This window comes from Mizuhopecten yessoensis, unplaced genomic scaffold (assembly GCF_002113885.1).
Source record: "Mizuhopecten yessoensis strain PY_sf001 unplaced genomic scaffold, ASM211388v2 scaffold3575, whole genome shotgun sequence".
Taxonomy (NCBI): Eukaryota; Metazoa; Mollusca; class Bivalvia; order Pectinida; family Pectinidae; genus Mizuhopecten; species Mizuhopecten yessoensis.
Window position 1 is genome coordinate 1,170,650 of NW_018405113.1, and position 21,433 is coordinate 1,192,082.

Consider the following 21,433-nt stretch of genomic DNA (forward strand, 5'->3'; position numbering starts at 1 on the left):
AATAAGGAGCACCTTCAGAACCTGATAAAGTAAGCGGCTATCTAATGTTTACGAAAATAGGGTCTCCTGCAACCCAGAATGCATTTCGGTTGTGTTTTAGTTTGACGTTTCTTAGTTCTTTGGCTACATTTTGGATGTATGTTTCATTTGTTTGATTTGGAGGCCTGTATATATATGCGATTATCAAGCTCTTACTTTTGTTGGTGTTAGTTTTGGTGACCATGTATTCCACATTCTTGTTGCGGTGAAGTTCTGAGCCAACAAGATTGTTTTTGATTGCTATGAGAACGCATCCTGCCAAGTGAGCCTATGGCATACCGCAGCGTCCGTCGTCCGTAGTCTGTCGTCCGTCAACTTTTTACATTTTAATCATCTTCAAAATTACGGGGCCAATTTTGACCAAACTTGACATGGAACATCACTAGGACACGGGGATCGGAAATTATGAAATGTATCGGGGCTACGCCCCCAGGGGCCTAAAGGGCAGGGTCAAATAGGTAAAAAAAAAATGGAGTCATCTTTAAAAATCTTCTTCTCTACTCCCACAAATAGTAGATAGTAATGGCACATATAATTATAATTATCAACTAGCCCTCTTTTGATTTTATGAAATTTATGGCCTTGGGGTCAAGAGGTAGGACTGGGTCAATATTGTGTACTTGTTGTGTAATTAAGTATTTCTTCTTCAAAACTACTGGGCCAATTTTGACCAAATTCGACTTGGAACATCACTAGGACATGGGGATCTGACTTATGAAAAGTATGGGGCTACACCCCCAGGGGCCTGAGGGGCGGGCCAAATAGGTAAAAAAATGGGGTAATCTTTAAAAATCTTCTTCTCTACTCCTTCAAGTAGCAGAGAGTAATGACAAGTTTAATTATGATCATCAACTAGCTCGCTTTCGAATTTATAAAATTTATGGCCCTGAGGTCAAGGGGTCAAGTGGTAGGGTGGGGTCAATATTGTATGGTATGGATCGTTGTATCTTTGAAACAGTTGAGATCCCCACCCCATAACCATAAATAATATTGCTGGGCGTCAAGAGATAAACACAATGATGATGTAAAAATAGGCCCTGGGGTTTCCCCCACCCCTAGAGTTGTTTCTGGGTTATATATTTGAAACCGTTGAGATCCCCACCCAATAACCATATATAGCATTGCTGGGCATCAAGAGATAAACACGAGCATGATGTAAAAATAGGCCCTGGGGTCTTTCCCCACCAATAGGGACTTAGTTTCTGGGTTATATCTTTGAAACAGTTGAGATCCCCACTCCATAACCATATATAGCATTGCTGGACATCAAGAGATAAACACAATCATGATTTAAAAATAGGCTCTGGGGTATTTCCTCATCCCTAGGGACTTAGTTTCTGGGTTATATCTATGAAACAGTTGAGATCCCCACCCCATATCCATATATAGCAGCGCAAGGCATCAAGAGATAAACACAAGCATGACCATAACCATGCATAAAATTGCTGGGCATGAAAAATCTTATACAGATTGCTACAAGGATTGGCCTTGGGGTCTGTCTGGCCTATTCCCTTGGATCTCATTTGGAGAATATTTTGCCATAATTGCTTCGATATCCAAGTGAGCTATACAGGTCCTCTGTGCATCTTTTTGTCCATACAAGTTTTGAATTGCTCAAGACGGCATTCATAGGCATTATGAATGCCATCTTGTTGAATTTGTCTTATTACAGTTGATATTGCTTTTGATTGCCAACTGCAAACTGTTAAATACTTCTATTTACTATTTTGATAATATGCTTATCTCATACAAAATTGAATTATCTTATCGATATTAAGCATTTAGTTCATATAAGTGATTGTATCATATATGGATATGCTTGTTCAGGGAAAGTCAGTGGTATCCGACGCTACAATAATGACGTCACAATAAGTATAACGTCAGCATTTTAGCTGATATGTATGCCATCTTAATATAGCTGGGTTATAATATATATGCGTTCATAACCGTTTATTTCGACCCCCGTTTCTTGAGATTTGGTTAAAATACAAATAAATACAATTTTGTAAGATTTTTTGTATATTTCTAATGTGTATTTAGACACAAAATAGAGACTATCGTTGACATACTGCAGCAGATATAACACAAGGTCACTGTGTCCTACTTATCAACTACAGTATGTGCTAGCGTTTAAGGTTGTTTTGTTTTGGCAGCTTTACTTTTACACAATACTTCGAACTTATGAAGCAAGCTTTAAAAAATAATATACAAAAGTATCTTTTATATTTACTTAATAGATTTTTAAAAAATACATTCGGGCCATTTGAGGGGTGGATGTTTTTTTTTCAAAAAGGCTGCAAAATTCTCCTTGGATATTCCAAGGATTCCATAGCTATTTGTTTGTATATCTTAGTTGCTAAGCTTGTGATCCGAGGTCTGTCTACGTGTATGTACATCCACCAATGAAACCAAACATTTATGCTGTAAAAACATACATTTAATATCAGATATTGACTTGGTGACATTTTATTTATTTCATTTTTTACTATTTGTGTTGTTTGGTTTGCCGTCTTGGAGACTTTATTAAAAGCAAAAAATAGGAGAGACAACTTACGAAATGTTATAACTATACTATGGAATAGTACACTTTTAGTATGAGGTATTCGGTATTAGGTTATTGTGGATCATAACGGGGTTTTTTTTTTGATTGAATTGAAAGTCAAGCAGTATTGAGGTCTATTCCCGTATACTTAGTACACATTATAGTATCGAACCTGCCTGTCCGCCTGCGGTATGTATGATCATGCATGGTTTAATGATTATGAAATGTACTTACACGGTCTTGTACCACTATTACGTATGCTATCTATTATTCAAATCATCCCGACAGTTACGTTTGATGTCTCCTATACCGTTGTGATTCCCAGCTGTTGTTCTTTTATCTATGGGCCTATATAGATATTGACGGTTTACAGTTGCGTATCGGAATAACGTCCAATCACAACGGGTTATGGCATAACCCATACTTCAAGTCATCTATGTTCTGTCATTTTGACGCATATACATGCTACTCGTCTATCTTCCAGGATTAATTCGACTGTCATGACGACGATGACTGAGATCCCGGTGGTGGACCTAGCCCCATACGGTCTGGGCGTGGTCAATGAGGACGAGGTGGACACACAGACCATCCGGTCTCTGGCCGACTCCGTCTGTGGGGCATTCAGGGACATCGGCTTCTGTTACGTCAAAAACCATGGAGTTCAGCAATCTCTGGTAAAACAAATATATTATTGAGAAGTCTAGTTTGTGCAATGGGACAGATTATCTTACTTTGATATATATGCATTATAAGTTAAGTAATATTGTATTCGTGTCTGGAGCCTGTGGCTTCTGTTCAGCAAGCTTTTATTGAACTTTTCGATTTCTTTCGATTCGGTTGCATTACGTGATTAGATATATAAATAAATATGTCGGTGTTTGCATAATACCTTAATTTGCAATATACATGTACAATTATACATCTTATAATGTTGTAATGATTCAGCCCGTGAAAAATGGCGGAATAAAGCTACACCTTGAGGCACGTTTTCAAAGGAAGCTGACCAGGCTTTATCTTCCATTGCGAGAAATACTTTAGCTGGAATAAGACTGATTTAGAACTAGAACTGTATTCAGATTTGCACGGATTTCATAAACAACAATCATACTCACGGACAAACATAAACAATTGAAAAAAAGTATCACGTCTGTCGAACATCTATATTTGGTAAAATGGTCGTTTAATGTTATAATTTGTATATATATAATAAATCGACTATCACCGACAAGAGACATATATTCTGCTGCGCTACCTCATATTATACCAAACACGGACGACATCTGTTACACCAAGCAAGGTTTAAGACATCATTCAACGATGGGATACACGAAGATGACGTTTGTTCTCAGGGTATAATCAAGGAGGGGTGAACATTGAGGAGGTTAGAGGCAAAAATAGAACAGTCGAAGATATTACAGACGTATTACCTCATGTAGATAGACGTTTGCAGCTATTGACGGCCTTGGCATAACGACGGCGTCATTCTGTCGTTATACTGAAGAAAGCAAGTTTCCTTAAAAAAAACCTCTTTCATTTCATCCTTCGTGTTGATGTGGAAAGACAGTTCGACCATACAACTACAACTAATACGCACTATTCAAGGGAAACCAAATATCCCTCTCGAGCTGCGAAATAGTTGATTCAATTTTGCATTGCTCCCAAGACAAAATGAAACGTTTGTTAAAGGAAATGTATTTTTGAAGCTCTTTACCATACAAGGTAAAAAGCTTATCATTTCCGATTGTTCTGTTTTTGCCTGTGTCCTACGAGATCTTATTCCTTTTTATTCATCATCTTGATCAGGGATGTGTTATTTCTCTTTTCAGAGTATGTCCTCTTTTTCCTATTTCCCCACGATTTTAAAAGATCTTGATTTGTGATGAAACGTTAAACACACAACGGTTATAAAGGGATGAGTTATGTTCCCCCCTTTCTTCTTTGATTTAATGTTGTAGTTTTTGTTCAATGCCAAATCACATCCTTGCATCTTTGTGTGCCCCTTGCTAAATGGGAACCAGTGACCTGCATGTAAAGAGTACTTCATTTTGTAATCAATGAGAAGGTTTCCTCTGCAATTTTGCGTGTGTTTGGTATCTATTTTCATTTAACAACAATTCGAAAATATCATGTCAATTCACCTTAAAACTGTGCCCGGAGGTGAAGGTTTTTCTGATTTTGTTTTACGCAGAATGCATCGTTCGAGGTCACGTGATACCCAATATTGATTTGCTGTATATATATTTGTACGCCTAGATTGACCGAATGAAGGCAGTGTCTAAGACCTTTTTCGAAAAACCAGTTGAATACAAGAAGAATTACGCACGACCAAAAACCGATAACCATGGCTGGGTCGCTTTAGAACGAGAAAGGTATGGAGCTTATTTATTTTTCTGCAAGTCCCTGACAATGAATTTTTCCCTTATATTTTTTCTATGAGCCTATTCAGTTTTCTTCAAAACAGCTGATATGATCTTATAATACAAAAAAATCAAAGATGTACATCCACTCTGTGATGTTGACCCCTATCAAGGTCACGACAAGATCACCATACTAAAACGTTGATCTAGAACAGGCGCCACTGCCTTTTTTGAGAAAGTACTTCTTCTGTCATTTAATATTTTGATCAACAAAAACGAGTAAAATTTCCCGTTTTGGAATAATCTTATTATTGGTAGAATGTTTAAGAAACACTGGATCCGCTCTCGAACTTACATTGCCTAAATGATGATAGTGTCAAAAAGCATGCACTATTCAGCATGCCACCCTCTGACAGACAATGGGTATGAACTACACATTCCTAGGTGTAAATTAGTTATATTGACCTTGCTGTCCCCTCCTGGTAAATTCATCCCATGCATGGTCACATACATGCTGTCGGTTGTATATGTTATATTCATAGACTACTCTGACGCGTGTACTTGAATAATTATGCAAAAATTGGTAACTTGTACATACACAACACCAGGGATAAGATCCCCATTAGATTATATACATAAACATATTCATTGAGGAACAGGTCGAGAACGGAGAACAAATGCAATAATAATAATAATAAAGATTCGAGGTTCTTATATACCGCTTTATCACAACTTAGTTCGTAGATCGTCTCAAAGAGGTTCATAAATTATTATCCGTGGTTATAGGGCCTTTGCAACCAGCCAATATCGTTCTCAACTCTCTTGGGAGCATACAGCCGGTGCTGCCATTTCGGCGCTCGCAGCTAGCATTCTTCAATTCTATCACTGCCCAACCACGTACTTATTTACGGCTGAGTAGACTGAAACAAGTGGAGTAAAGCATCTTGCTCAAACATAGAACACAATGCCGTGCCGCGAACCCGCAACCCTTCGGTCATGAGCCCGACGTCCTACGACTAGACTACCGCGCATCCGCGTTCAATATTGAACACTAGAAAATTACAACAGAGAAAATTATGACAGACTTGCTTTTTGACTTTTTAAGAGATCTTTGGTCGTGTTTCTCTCCGCCTTGATAAATATTACATATTTCTTAACTTGATTACAACTAGGAGAGGTAGCGCAATTTAAACAAGAAAAGTATAGCTGTGATACAGAGATAATTGTGCTGGAACAAAAAGGATCTCTTATTTGAATCATTTTTAGATGCACAATTTAACCGCCACCCCGAATGAGGCGCAAATTAGTCTCTGTTACAATTTCTCCCGCTGCTCATAAATGTTTTGATTATTGAACAAGTCTGTTTTTATTGAAGTTATCATGGCATCATATGTTTATACATTCAGCAAGATGTTGTTGAATTGAACAGAATATTACTAACATTTTGTCGAATGATTTCCAAACCGGTTGTGAAAGTAAGACTTATTTTTTATTGTTGTTTTCACGACACAATTGACGACTAAGATATCAGCGTTTACTGTAAAAGGTAACAACAATATAAAAATAACGAACACTTCGTAATTTCTAGTTTTGCTTTAGTCGGATGATGTAATAAATCAGGTCATACCTTTTATTATTAAACACATAACTTGACTCTTTGATGGTATTTTTCATCTTTAAAGCTTGAACCCAGAGCGTCCAGGAGATTACAAAGAGGCATTTAACTACAGTCCTTGTGCGGACATTAAGGTAAGTCAGAAACAAACTATAACAGTACCTACAATCCTTGTGATGACATTAGGGTAAGTCAGAAACAAACTATAACAATAACTACAATCCTTGTGATGACATCAGGGTAAGTCAGAAACAAACTATAACAGTACCTACAGTCCTTGGGACGACATTAGGGTAAGTCAGAAACAAACTATAACAATAACTACAATCATTTTGTGATGACATCAGGGTAAGTCAGAAACAAACTATAACAGTACCTACAATCCCTGTGCGGACATTAGGGTAAGTCAGAAACAAACTTAAACAGTACCTACAATCATTGTGATGACATTAGGGTAAGTCAGAAAAAACTATAACACTAACTACAATTCTTGTGCGGGTATTGGGGTAAGTCAGAAACAAACTATAACAGTACCTACAATTCTTGTGATGACATAAGGGTAAGTCAGAAACAAACTATAACAGTACCTACAATTCTTGTGATGACATTAGAGTAAGTCAGAAACAAACTATAACAGTACCTACAATCATTGTGCGGATATTGGGGTAAGACAGGAACAAACTGTGACAATAACTGCAATTCTTTCGAGATGTGAGGACATTTGTGTACGACAGGAACAAACTATAACAATAACAAAGTCCGTTTGATAACGTAGGGATAGGCCAGAAACAAACTATTGCAACATTGCAAGAATAAGCTATAGTTTGAAGTGTTTCCAGAAATGCATTCTTTGTACATTTTCATACCATCTAATTTTGAAAGGAGAAAACTTCAATCACTTTACGTGTAATGTTTTTTGCTTTTTTTCAGATTTTGCCAGATATTGATGGTTTTAAGGCCGTCATGGAAGACTTTTACGCATCAAGTGAAGCACTGTCTTTAAGGATATTTGATTTGGTATCAATAGGACTTGACTTAGGAGTAAGTAATGCAAGTAGAGGGGAATGCTATGTTCGGAGACCCCTCGTTCTGCATTTTTTACAAGACATTATTGGAAGTTGTTTTATCTACAGTAAGTGTCACGTTGATGAATTCCCGATCTGTAAGACTCATAACTACACATACCATTTGGTCAATTAATCAGAACTGGAATAGGTTTCCATGTTACGGTATCGTTCTTTAGAAAAGAAACATTGGACAGATGTGCTACATGGTTCACTAGTTGAACATTTATTTTCATGGTCATCATACTCATTTGAATTACATTTTAGGACAACAAATTTATGAGAAAATGTCACGCTTTGATTGGTCAGAAAGGAAATTGCACGGCACTCCGAAGTTTATATTACCCATCTCTCTCAACAAATAAAGGTTTGCAAGGTTTTTATAGTTTTACATTCATAACAGATGGATTAAATCTAACTTCTGTAGAGCTTGCCTTCGACTGAGCGAATGGTTTTTGAAAAAAATATTTTTTATTTTTATTAAACAACAGTCAAATCATTTCCCAAACAGCTGAACAAAAATTGTCATTTTTATTTTTACGAATATACTTTATGACTACGTCTTTGTGTAGATGTAGCCCGTCAGCAGTCACAATATTCCTGTGTACATGTATATCGTCATCATTCACTGTGTTCTAGTGTAGCTCGTCATCGGTCACGGTGTTCTGAGTAACTCATCACCAATCACGTCAAGTTACGATGCCCTAATGTATTTCGCCACCAGGTCAGTTAAAACATTCTGTTATTTGCAGACATCAAGCCGAACCAGGTTCGTTGTGGGGAACATTCGGATTACGGTTCTCTCACACTGCTGTTTCAAGACGACGTAGGAGGTCTTGAAGTAAGTTCAACTAATTAATGTTTAACATATCTTTAATTGATAACAAATTTACGTACCATGTTTCCAGAAAACTAAACTTAAGTCTTTGAATGCTTTCAATTCAAAGTTTTAAGATTTCTTCCTGTATAAATTGGCACGTCCTTGACATATCGATCTGCTCATTGAAGAAGTTCCAATAGATAATGGAAAATATGAAAAGCTGCCGTAGTTACTGTTTAAGTTCATTAGGTTTATACCTCCATCATAGATAAATAGATCATTGCAGATATGCTAATTATCACCAGAAATACAAAGTAAGGTTGCATCTATTTCAAATTGTAGTTTGTCTATACAGAAAGCTTTCCCCCTGGGACTACTTAGTGTCACTCAAGATCAGACAAATGAAAGTCCGCGTCCGAAATATCTAGAACTAAACTGAACGGGGAAAGGTGCATACAAAAATATATATAACATTACAAAATATGATAAGTCTCAGTGTGTGGCAAGAAAAACAAAATGCATCCCCTTTCGTTTTGAAATACACGCGTTCGGCTGGTATATTTCAATACAAATCGGTTGTCAACACCATTTGCCATCGTTACCCTTTCCAAATGTCTCTTTTCCTTTCGAATGCATTACAATGTTGATTATCTGTCGCTTAAAATCGTAACCTGTGTTTGTCAGTACTTAATATTCCAGGCTTTGAACCGTGTCTTCTATCGCATCACTGTCGGTCGTTTTTCATCTGCACTCTTCGATATCTTCCTTGGTTCAGTATGGAGCTTCCCTGTGTGTCGTACACAATTTATGCTGAAAACTTATTCCCTCCTCCTGCTAGTTATAGGCCAGACCCTCTCATTCTTGCATGAACGTTGCAAAACAAATGATCTTTCAGTCTCCTCGTGCTACGTTCCTTGTACATCTCCTCCTCATGAAAATTAATTCAAAAGAAACAGCATCAAGTACGTTTGATAGATGTTTATACTGATAATACCGATACGCCGACCGTGGTTTGGTGTGCTGAAGTGTTATTTTGGAATTGGATGCTCGCTATCGCCTTTCACCGCCTGGTCTTTGTTCAATTCACCAATCGGATGTGAACACCCCCCCCCCCCCCCCCCCCCTAGAGAGTAAAGGTATATGATATAAAAAAGATATTAATGTGTTTATATCAGTAAATAGAGTTTACTTTTAACAGGTACGTAACCTCCACGGCGAATACATTCCCGCCTCTCCTATCCCTGGTACTATACTGATCAACATTGGAGATCTCATGCAGAGATGGACCGCCGATCAACTCACGGCTACAGTAAGATATACTGCAAACCATTTAAAATTCGCGAATATTTATTTTCCAAATGTATTCTAGATAATTTGAACACGCGAAAGGAATATGGACACGAATAAAATTAATAATGTTCTGTATAAATAGTCGGGCAAACAAATAGAGATATGTCTAAATAGATGATCAACTCTTTTAATAATATATGTGAAAGATGTTAATATCTTGGAACGTCAAGGATCAGAAATACTGTGTTCCCAGCTTGACATCTGCACATGTACAGTTAGGAGTGATTTCGTCTTCTAAGAATGAAAGTTAATACTTGTTAAGTTGCCTCGACCAATCCTATGTTCCACTCCAAATTACGAAATCAGAAGTTATTGTAGATACATACTGAATTAATAGTAAATTTAGATATATGTTTTTCCTTCAAATATTTACAAACATAAGTTTATATAAAAACCACTCTCAACGTACAGCGATATTTTAAAATTGCACACATGAGGAACATAGCTTATGAAACATTTTCAGAGACTGAGTTTCTGCATTTCAAACGTTTACAGTTTTAATGATGCATGTTTCAGAAACACAGAGTGTTGATTCCGGAAGAGGAATTGAGACGGGGAAAGAGTCGTCAATCTGTCGCGTTCTTTCTCCAGCCTGACGATGAGGTGATGATTGAGTGCCTGGACAAATCTAATAAATATAAACCTATCTCAAGCTACGACTATCTACAGCAACGTTTCGCAGCCACATACTAATAAACACTGACAACAGATTTCATTCACATGTGTCTATCATATTTTTCTTTGTTTCGTTATCAATATATTTGAATAAATGCAACAGTTAAGTGCGTTTTGGGTTTTAAGAAAAACCTTTTGAGTCATAATGCAAAATATATCAAGCTTTATAGATAATATAAGGTTCCAATAATGTTAATAAACAAATATCAAAACCGACGATAGAGTTATTCTGACATGCATGTTCTTTTTTGTGAATAAAGATGACTAAGTAACTGGATATTTGTTATAATTCTAATAATTCACAGGCAACCGTATTGTCAATTATTGTTATTAATATATTTATGTATATTTGAACCAAAAATGATATATTTTCTATCAAAACTTGCAATAGAAACCAGACTTGGTCCACTGATCTAATTGACGGGAAGTAAGTGAAACTTATATCCGTGTTTAATCAAACTTTCAGAGGTCAATGACTTAACAGATATTGTTGTACCTATAAATGTTTGAAGTATTGACAAGACTTCCATATTTTTTTTATCAATGCTTATTCACGGGTAAGATTCGATTGGCTCCGGGAATAAATTTGGCTGATGCGCCAATTCATATTTAGGACAGACTAAATTTAAGTTTTTAGTCGCAAGTTCACACTTTTATGATGCCACCATTCGAAGTATTTTCTACATTGTATACACAGTTATCTCCCTTTGTATGCGAATTTGCGAGAAACACGTTAACCCCTACATATATATTTGGAAATAACTAAAAGGGCGAATTATCATTAAAGCGAACATTAGTAAACAATAATAATAACAATTCGAGGTTCTTATATACCACTTTATCACAACCTAGTTCGATTCGTAGCTCGTCTCAAAGCGGTTTCCAAATTATTATCCGTGGTTATATGGCCTTTGAAACCAGCCAATATCTTTCTCAACTCCCTGGGGAGCGTATTCAGCCGGAGCTGCCATTTCGTCGCTAACAGCTAGCATTCAACAATTCTAGCACTGCCCAACCACGTACTCATTTACAGCTGAGTAGACTGGAACAAGCGGAGTGAAGTATCTTGCTCAAAGATACAACACAGTCCCGTGCCGTGATTCGAACAACATTATATACATAGTAATTAAATGTGAAGAGCGAAATTTAAATTGACCTTATATGAATTTTTCCGGTGAAGGGCAAAAGTTTGACTAGGCGAACATTACCTAGTATTTTGTTTACACGATGTATATTTGTTACTCCAATTAAAACAGGCCAGACGTGTATGTGTGCATAGTAGATATTTTAATGTTTTGAAAGTTTTTGCTATAGTAAGATAGGCAAGGTTGGCGCCATATTCTTCATAATAGCATGTCCGCCACTTTGAAAATAGGATTTAGAAGCTATTATGACAACTCACATTCCCTTGCTCCATTTTTACTATAAGTTACACGCACATGGACTTTTGTCTGTGTAAACTAGAAAAACAGGGAAATTAGGGATTACAGGAAAATGACAACCAGAACCACTTTAACAATAACTTGTTCATCCTTACCATAAAAGATATTTCAACAACCTACAATATGCGCCCTTCCATTTAGAGGGGACATGTCCTCATTTTGGTTTATGATATGATATCACTTCATTCACAGGAAAGAAATGAAATATCTAAAACAACGCTTTGAAATATCGTATATGATCTGCATTCACTTTCTGATCCAGCTCTATTATTTCTGACCCAAGACCATGTAAACGGTCCGATTCTAGATTTTTTTTATCAGTTTTTGCACTTTAGTTAATGAGTAGCTCTTGTAATAGTATAATCAAAATTATATATAGCAGCTTCATAATATTAAAACCATGTACATATTCCAATACAGATTGCTCTGTATGCAAATTATGAAATCCGTTTTAATAGGGTTTCCTTTGACGGCTGGCTGGGTTGATTAAGTTATATCACGTGACTTTATTTGCCGTCGTGGCATACAAATTCATTTTTACCCATTTTATTCTACATTTACAGTGTTATTTGTACTTTCAGGATAAGTTGTGTTTCATGAAATAAAACAGAAACAGACTACACATGTCAGACAGCAGTGTGAACTACAGCTATGTAAACATATATACGCCGACATTGGAATGAAATACATATAATCGACGTCGGCAAATGAACCAATAACTTACATATGCAGCAGTAGCATACAAGTGCATCTTAACGACACTGAAGATACTTTATAAGTGGGTTAGTGATATCCCTAGCTAGGAATATGCAAGTTTTTTTCAACATTCTTTGGTAGCTTGCATGTCTTCTACGATCTCATGCACTGTTTAAAATAAATGGATGAAAGCCATATATAAGAGAAGAAAACTAGTTTCATCTCATTTTTAATTCATTATTATTTTTTTCTTAAATCTGAACACAGAAATATTATCGAAATATATATACTTTAACGAAATATTTCTCAGCAATGAAAACATTTTCTAAATTATGAAGAAACATCAAGACGAATATTGATGCCAACAATCTAGTTCTACATACGCTTTCATTCTACTACCCTCGTGTACATTGTACAATGTATATCAAGTCGCAATATCTTCTTGTAGCACTTCGTTACCAGTTAGAGGATCTTTGCACCTCGTCATCAGTTACAGTCTCCTTCTTCACCTCGCCACCAGCTACAGTTTCCTTGTACATCTCGTCATCAGTTACAGTCTCCTTGTACACCTCGTCATCAGTTACTAGGTCTTTGCACCTCGCCATCAGTTACAGTCTCCTTGTACACCTCATCATCAGTTATAGTGTACTTGTTAACCTCGCCATCAGTTACAGTCTCCTTGTACACCTCGTCATCAGTTACAGTCTCCTTGCATACCTCGTCATCAGTTACAATGTACTTGTACACTCGCCATCGGTTACAGTATACTTGTACACCTCGTCATCAGTTACAGTCTCCTTGTACACCTCGTCATCAGTTATAGTGTACTTGTTAACCTCGCCATCAGTTACAGTCTCCTTGCATACCTCGTCATCAGTTACAAGGTCTTTGCACCTCGCCATCGGTTACAGTATACTTGTACACCTCGCCATCAATTACAATGTACTGGTACACTCGCCATCGGTTACAGTATACTTGTACACCTCGTCATCAGTTACAGTGTACAGTTTGTTTACTGCATTTATCAGTTACAGTGTACTTGTACACCTCGTCATGAGTCACAGTGTTCTTGTAAATGTCGTCATTATATTCAGTGGCCTTCTTCACTTCATCATCAGTTGCAATTTACTTGCAAATCATTTACAGTTTTATTCATTAACATTTTTGTTTGTTTAGTATTAATTTTAGAAATGCTTAGAGTATTACAAAACAGTTTTAGTTAACAAATATTTTAGTTAAAAAATATTTTTCAAAATGTTCAATTATCTAGCCGGCAAAAGGAACGTTTGTTATTGTGAACATCTCATATCAAACATATGAGAGGCCATCAAGGCATTTCTTTCCCAACGGAGTATTCGAAATTAAGGTGAACCATTATAAGCATATCACTATCAGGGGTTTCATAAGACCTTTTGAGAAACTGTATTGTCTTCCCTAAAATAATTTCAACTCTAGGGTTTTAACTGACCCTCCAAATTTGGAGGTAAATGTAATTTCGACCTCTGAAAATTTCAAATGTAAAGAGTCAAGTGAAAGCCCTGCATGATCCCAGTGTATCATAATTTGGGAAAGCATCAGCAATACGATCAACTAGCTGTAACCTTTTTTTTTTTTTGTTTTTTTATCTCAGTAGAGTGGTCATGCTTTGCCAAAATCTCCTGAGACTTTCCGAAAAAAAACATATAAAGCACGCCCATTCAGTGTGGAACAATCAATTCTGGATGCTAAAAGATAATCGAAAAAAATCGTATAAATAATATGCAGAAATCAATTGATAAAATGAAATTTGAAATTCTGATATAAACTTTTATCTAACGTTCAAGTCAACTGGAAATCAATGACGAAATACTGATATGGTTGCTGATATTAAAATAGTTTCAACTCAAATTATGTCTACAGTAGTCTCCCTTTGTATGCAAACTATATAGATGTAGACACTTTCCATAATGCAAGAAAACAACAGGCGCAAACAAAACTTTCTTTATATAATTTTGTACTAAATAGGACCAGGGACAATTGACATAAAGAAGCTAAACAAATCAGAATAAAAGCTCAGAGGCCTAATAACATACAATATCTTTACGCCAAAAGAAATTCCACACAAGACAAAAATAATTGCACTTACATTTAGAGGCTGATATAGCTGAAAAGGGAAATTATGTATTAACGCGTTGAATTATCATATATGACCTACATTCACGTTAGCCGACTCGGAAGTACTATTTGTGACCCAAGGCCATGTAAGCGGTTCGATACTTGTATTTTATTGGTGTTCGCACTATAATAGTACAATCAAAATATATGTAGCAGCTTCAGTTATAATGCTCCGTACGTAAACAATGAACTGTGATTGTCGTATGCTAACCTTTGATTGGGATAATTATATCATATTTCATTTGACTTATTCTGACGTTATGATATTTTTTTGGGATTTTCTGCCCATTTTATTCTACAGTAGCAGTGCTTTTTGTACTTCAAAATGTCAAATTGTGTAATATGAAATAAAAACAGACTACAGGTCAGACATCAGTGTGAACTACAGCTCTGTAAACATATACCGCCATTGATTTTTTTATATTTAAACTTGCAGAGATAAACGAAGTGGGTTAGTTATCAATAACCTATATATGCAGTAACATGTAAACGTTTACAATAACTTGGAGGCTTTATCAATTAAAACAGGCAAAACGTCAAGTAAACTGTCACTTTAAAATAATATATAACTTTGCCCATTTTGTATTTATATTCCACTATAATTGTGGCATATCTTGTTGTTGTTGATTACACCAATGTGAGGACCGTATGTTGTGGTATTAAGGTTATACAATTATTCATGCGTTTTTTGAATGACCAAAATGTGTTGCGATGGATTATGTTATTCCAAAGCCCTACTGTTTAGGTGTGTATGATAACATAATTCATGCTTCGTACATTCTCTGTAAATACAATAAATATACATTAAGACACTGTCTGTAAATATATAAATGTGCAAATGCTTTAAAACTCTTCTAAATGAAGTATATAAGTATATTCATTGTCATCCTTGTTTTTCCGAAATACCTTCTTGGTTTTTTTCTACGGTCAAATAAACTCTTTAATCTGTGTACAGTTGCCATGATGTTGCACTAAATAATCTCTATCTTAACTGCATGCTGATGAATGCGTGATGAATCATTGAACTTGGACCCAGACCTCAAATATCATTACGTCATCAAACGACTTATGTACATGAGTGTGCATGTGAATATTATGTTTGTACCATATGTGTTATAGTGATTTACGGATTACCAATGTGTCAATAGATCCGTAAATGTGATTTAGTTTCACCTAGAATTAAACGTTAAATGCATTATTGTATGATAATTATATCATAATGAGGCAGATTTAATTGTTCCTCCTTTATCATTTTATGTCAGATTCGTTTACATGTTGTCTATCAGGCATTGTAATGCAATTGTAAATCTAGTTGTTAGCACGGCTACGGTTGATAAATACCATCGTGTAATCGACTGATATCTTTTATCACATGAACCTATGCTAGATCACATGTTTGCTCACACTCACTCACACACTTAAGTAGCTGATACCAAATGAAATAAACACACGCCACTTCACCAAGTACAAGTGTTAGAGCACATGAACTTTTTTTTTGTCTCACAAATTACTTTTGATCTTTTGAGTATTATACGTTACAGATTGTGTTGGTAGTCATGACGACGACGATCCCGGTGTTGGACATGTCCCGGTACAGCCTGGATGTGGTCAGTCAGGAGGTTGATACACAGACTATCCGGTCTCTGGCTGAATCCCTTTGTGGGGCCTTTAGAGATGTCGGCTTCTGTTACATCACAAATCACGGCTTTAAGCAGTCCTTGGTATGTTAGAAACGTCTAATATTATTATATTCTCGGCGAAATATCATAATGTTTAAAAAAAATAAAAAATGCTATGATATAAAGTAAAACGATTTTTTTACCAACACTATTTTCATGTAGCATGGTTCCTCACAATTGGTAATACTTTAACAAAAACAAATTTCCGTCTTTAACCTAATGTTGAACTTCATTACAAGATATACGCAGTATGGCAGTCTCTATTCAATAAGTTAGTTTATCTATACAGAAAGTCAATTAAAGTAAACATAGGATATCTTCACGTCTAGATCGTGACATTGATCTCCATTCGAAAAGAGTTTTACACAAGAAAATCACCTTTATTTAACTAAGCAAAGTCGCTTTTTAAAAATGACTTTCTAGGAGCCACACCTGAGAATACAGAGTAAGTTCCTCTAACAGAGCCAGGAATCAGAGACTTGTGATTCACTACTGTGATATGAATAAGAACCAGATCTTGATGATTAATTTAGGATAGAATTGAAATTTACACAAGTATGAATGCATTGGGGACATTAATTAAAACAAATCAATCGTACAATGTGCGTCAAAGTAGCATTAATATGAAGCAAGAAAATGTTGAAAAAACAACGCGATTGTTTCTGTTGATAACCACGTTTATTGTGAAACTATATCATGTTATTTCTTGCTTTAAGTGTTTTCAAAGTAATAAACGTGTCTCTTAGATCGATCGAACCATGGAAGTTGCTTGCACATTCTTTGAAATGCCAGTTGAGTACAAGAATATGTACAGACGGCCCAGCGATGCATTTTATGGATGGATTCCTCAGGGGACAGAAAGGTAACTAGCTCGTTTGGGGAAAAATAGCATTTATCTATAGTAAATATGAAAGGTGAGGAATTGAAAACGGACATATTGTTTACAAATTTAGGATGAATTAAAATCGGAGACTGAAGAACTATTCTCTTTCTGATACGCTTGTTATGATGCCAGGAAAAACCCTTATTTAAATATGGCGATACCCTACCAAAAATATTCAGTGTGTGACCTGATGTCAAGCAAAAAGTCATAATTATACAAATGCTTGTGGTATGAGATGGGTTTGATATTTTTGACATAAGTTTTACAAACAGTTTTGGTTATGTGATGGCACGTATTGAGTGATATACGTTGTGTAAATCGTGCATAGAGTGACAGAGCATTTCAATTTCCTTTAAGATGACTTTTAACGTCAGTAAACACTCGAATTCGAAACGATAATATCTATCAGATAACGCCATGAATCTAACCGTCTGTAATCCACTAAACGTGTCAATATACTCGTCAACCCCACCTTTCACCAGATAAAAAGTAAACATGTATGCTATACTATTACCTGCATCATAATAAGAACGAAGATTTGTCTTTAACTTCCTGATATATATATCCCATCATATATATATACGATAGAAATATATTAGATTCCACTATAAAATGTTTTACAATACGGATCAGAAGGTAAGGCTCTCATTTTTTAGCACAGGATAGTCTTTCAATTTAAGAAAATATCATTTGTAATCATAGGTTTGTACATGTAATATTGACTGAAATTATTTTTGTTTTGTATTCTTTGCATTTTTTAAACAATATTTTTTTCAATACTCAAACACTATATTATACAATGTAGTAAAATATGGGATTGGAAAATATGCCATTCACCAGTGTCTGTCTTTTGATTTAGCCTGAATCAGGTTAACCGATTTGATTACAAAGAGGCTTATAACTACCCACCAGTGGACGGAACTGAGGTAGGAATGTCTCGTATTTAAAATAAGATATAAACATATTGCTACACTTTTCAGCTTCATGCCTGTCTACTTACTATATATATAGAGAGAGAGTTAAATGTAGTCATTCCTTTTTTTTTATTTGTTCATGATTTTTAGAAATTCTGCTGATGTTTGATACATTATTAGTTCAGTTTACCAAAGAACTGCATTAACTGGTGATTTTTATCATGAAGTTAAACTATTGTAGATTTCTTACAATCAGCATTTGCTCGGCAGCATATATTTTACAGAAGTTGCAGACTGCTCAATCGTCAAATAAAATTTAAAACATTCTTGATTTCTTTTCTTTTAAGTTAATTCCAGACGTGAAAGACTACAAAGTTACCATGGAAGAATTCCGTGCATCATGCTACACACTTGGCCATAGACTATTTGATTTGATGTCCGTTGGCATGGCTTTAGAGGTGAGATATTTTCTATAACGTTAAATACTTTTGATATTATCGGTCCAGTCCAATCTGACACTGTAACGAATCGGTAGTCAGGTATGTTTTATGCAATACATCTACTCGAATGAAACCTAATCGGGACATTTTGTTAAGACTGCTTGTTTGAACTATCTATTTCTCCGGATTTATTGTGTATATTTAGTGTTCCAACTCACAGAATGCCATGCGAGGACATCACAAGGAACAGACAGTAGTGGTTGCACCAAAGACAATTGATAGTGGTAGAAAATGTCAGAGAACGGAAACAACATTAATTTTATCCTCAATAATAAATAGTAAAATAGTAAAATGAATAAACTAATTAAACTGTTTGTTTAGTTATTTTCATACAATTAAGATTACAGTCAATAATTGCTAATCAAATGCATTTAATAGATCACATTTCATTATTTTCCAGTTAAGTCAATTAAAGGAATTTAAAACATTATTTGCTCTAGGACAGAGATTTCCTGAGAAAGTGCCATACATTGCTTGGAAAAAAGGGCAATACTTCAGGTCTACGGTCAATATATTATCCTCCACTGCCACCAAACAAAGGTACGAAAAACCTGTCAGGTAAATTCCAGCTACTTTAAAAGTGGTTTTGTGTGTGTATTAGGATATGTAAAAACAAAACTTAATGTACATCAAAATGAAAAACTTGTAACAGCTGACATAGGTTGTATATTGTATGTACTCGGCCGTTTTATTTATTACTTTATGTTCATTTTAGTTTTTAGTAAAATTGTTACTTTTTGTTCACTCTGTACGTCATCAATCATAACCTGTTACAATGTCATTGTTTATCTCATTCTCAGGTAAAACAATCAGTTACATAGTCCTTTTATGAATCCGTTACATTTAACAGACTCAATATATTTCATAACATCAAAAAGATAAAGTTAATTTAATATTTCTTATTCATCACCAGACATTTCTATCTTTTCAAACATCGTCATCTATGATCGTCTTTCATAACCGCTCACCAGAAACTTTGTCTTTTTACACTTCGTTCTCAACTGTACTGTCTTTTATACCTCATCATAAATAACAGTGTCCTTATTAAAACCGTTACGTGATAGAGATAAGATATATTTGGTTAGAGTCATTGCAGGGTATGAAGTTATATTTACGTTGTATACTTTATATAAAGTCGCACCTGCAAGTGTTACGTAACAGTCTGTTACCAGTAGCAGAATCTTTTTACACTTCACTATCACGTATGGAACTATTGTATACCTAATCGTCTGTTACTTGTACAACTCATCCTTATGTACAGTGCCTTTTCCACCTCGTACTCAAATGCAGTTTACTGGTATACTTCGTCCTTAAAACCCTCGTCAACAATAAAAGTATATTTGTGCATCTTGAAATAAGTTATGATGTTCTTGTACATTTTACATTTTATCATCAGTTTTAATGTCCTTGTCCTCTTCGTCATCAGTTACAGTATCCTTATACACCTTGTCGTGCTTTACAGCGTTCTTTTACACCTCGTCATTTGTCTAAATGCCCAGGAAAATGCGTCATTATTTAAGAGTCCTGGAATACGTCATCGCCAGTTACATTGTCCTTGTAAATCTCGTTATCAGTTATAGTGCCGTTGTAAATCTCGTCATCAGTTACAGTGCCGTTGTAAATGTCGTCATCAGTTACAGTGCACATGTAAAATTCGTTATGAGTAACAGTGTATTGTTCTTTTGTAGACATCAAGCCAAACCAAGTGCGATGTGGCGAACACTCAGATTATGGCTCTCTAACACTGCTGTTTCAGGATGACGCAGGGGGTCTAGAGGTAGTCTAATCATTATTTTTGAAATTGGTACCAAATCTTTCTCTCTGTGCGTATATATAATCCTGAATTCCTCTCTTAAAGGATTTTGGCCAAGATTTTGTATAAATCAGTACTGGTACTCCATGTACCTGAAAATTTGTCTACAGTTGTCTCCCTTTGTATGCAAGCAACATGTGTGCAGCTAAATTGCAGTCACTATCCTAAAACACGAAAACATCCGGCATTTCTTCATATTGATATCTATAAATTGGGCGACAAAGGACGATATAAACAATTTACAAATTGTTTATGAGAAAACCCTCCTTAAACCTCTCTTAAAAGATTAGAGAGGACTATTGTTATCATCCCAATTAAAAGCAAGTCAATGTAATTAGGTCTGATGCTTAATTGAAATTATAGCAGTTTTTCTTAAATGTTAAGTTCAACATTTATAGTTAGCATATTATTATATTCTGAGAATATTAAAATACATAGGTGTGAATCTAGGTATGTTTTGGGGATCGTGTTTCAAACAGAAATATACCAAAAGTGGTTTTTACATCGCAGATATTTTCATATCTAATTACAGAATTTTGATTTAAAATAAAATCGAAATCGAAACCAAGTCGTCAATGTGAGTTTTTTTGTTTTTTTTACTTTATTTTCGTCTTTTATTTGAATAGCAGGTCATAAAACTTACCACGTTGAACTATCCGTAACTAAAGGAAGACATCGATGTTATGTATGTACTTATTCCATAATATTATGAGTTTTGACATTTTCTTCTTCAAATCGTTTTAAAATTTTGATGCATCGACGTATAAAGTTTAACAAAGTAAAATGACCCATTTAGGTTGCATCAATTGTACTTTAAGTCAAAATTGTTAAAATCTGTATTAATGGTTACAGCAAAAAGTGTCTAAACGCTTAATGACGTTACGAATTCA

At 35.3% G+C, this 21,433-nt stretch overlaps 2 protein-coding genes across 4 annotated transcripts in view; both read left to right on the forward strand.

Annotated features, from left to right (window-relative positions):
* Positions 1-10,734, forward strand: part of LOC110447725 (1-aminocyclopropane-1-carboxylate oxidase-like) — a 15,602-nt gene extending 4,868 nt beyond the window's left edge. Inside the window, exons 1-9 of one of the 3 annotated variants that reach the window (XM_021493609.1) lie at positions 2,883-2,953; positions 3,066-3,255; positions 4,835-4,950; positions 6,621-6,687; positions 7,484-7,594; positions 7,885-7,993; positions 8,370-8,458; positions 9,636-9,746; positions 10,304-10,734. In XM_021493609.1, coding sequence (XP_021349284.1) covers positions 3,082-3,255; positions 4,835-4,950; positions 6,621-6,687; positions 7,484-7,594; positions 7,885-7,993; positions 8,370-8,458; positions 9,636-9,746; positions 10,304-10,480 — 954 coding nt within the window. In that variant the 5' untranslated portion in view covers positions 2,883-2,953; positions 3,066-3,081 and the 3' untranslated portion in view covers positions 10,481-10,734. Of the gene's footprint in view, positions 1-2,882; positions 2,954-3,065; positions 3,256-4,834; positions 4,951-6,620; positions 6,688-7,483; positions 7,595-7,884; positions 7,994-8,369; positions 8,459-9,635; positions 9,747-10,303 lie in introns of those variants that run through there. The other 2 variants (XM_021493608.1, XM_021493610.1) reach the window with 2 other exon arrangements.
* Positions 10,735-15,878: 5,144 nt separating this feature from the next.
* LOC110447729 (UPF0676 protein C1494.01-like) lies at positions 15,879-21,119 on the forward strand. The gene is made up of 7 exons (XM_021493615.1): positions 15,879-15,906; positions 16,296-16,475; positions 17,180-17,295; positions 18,176-18,242; positions 18,578-18,688; positions 19,171-19,270; positions 20,419-21,119. Exons 2-7 carry the CDS (start codon positions 16,311-16,313, stop codon positions 20,514-20,516), a joined length of 657 nt encoding a protein of 218 aa, XP_021349290.1. The 5' UTR covers positions 15,879-15,906; positions 16,296-16,310; the 3' UTR covers positions 20,517-21,119.
* Positions 21,120-21,433: the final 314 nt, after the last annotated feature.

Coding starts and splice junctions, on each gene's coding strand:
- LOC110447729 (XM_021493615.1), top strand. CDS start 16,311: ATGACGACGACGATCCCGGTGTTGGACATGTCCCGGTACAGCCTGGAT. Junction 16,476..17,179: donor ACGGCTTTAAGCAGTCCTTG/GTATGTTAGAAA, acceptor CGTGTCTCTTAG/ATCGATCGAACCATGGAAGT. Junction 18,689..19,170: donor CCGTTGGCATGGCTTTAGAG/GTGAGATATTTT, acceptor TATTTGCTCTAG/GACAGAGATTTCCTGAGAAA.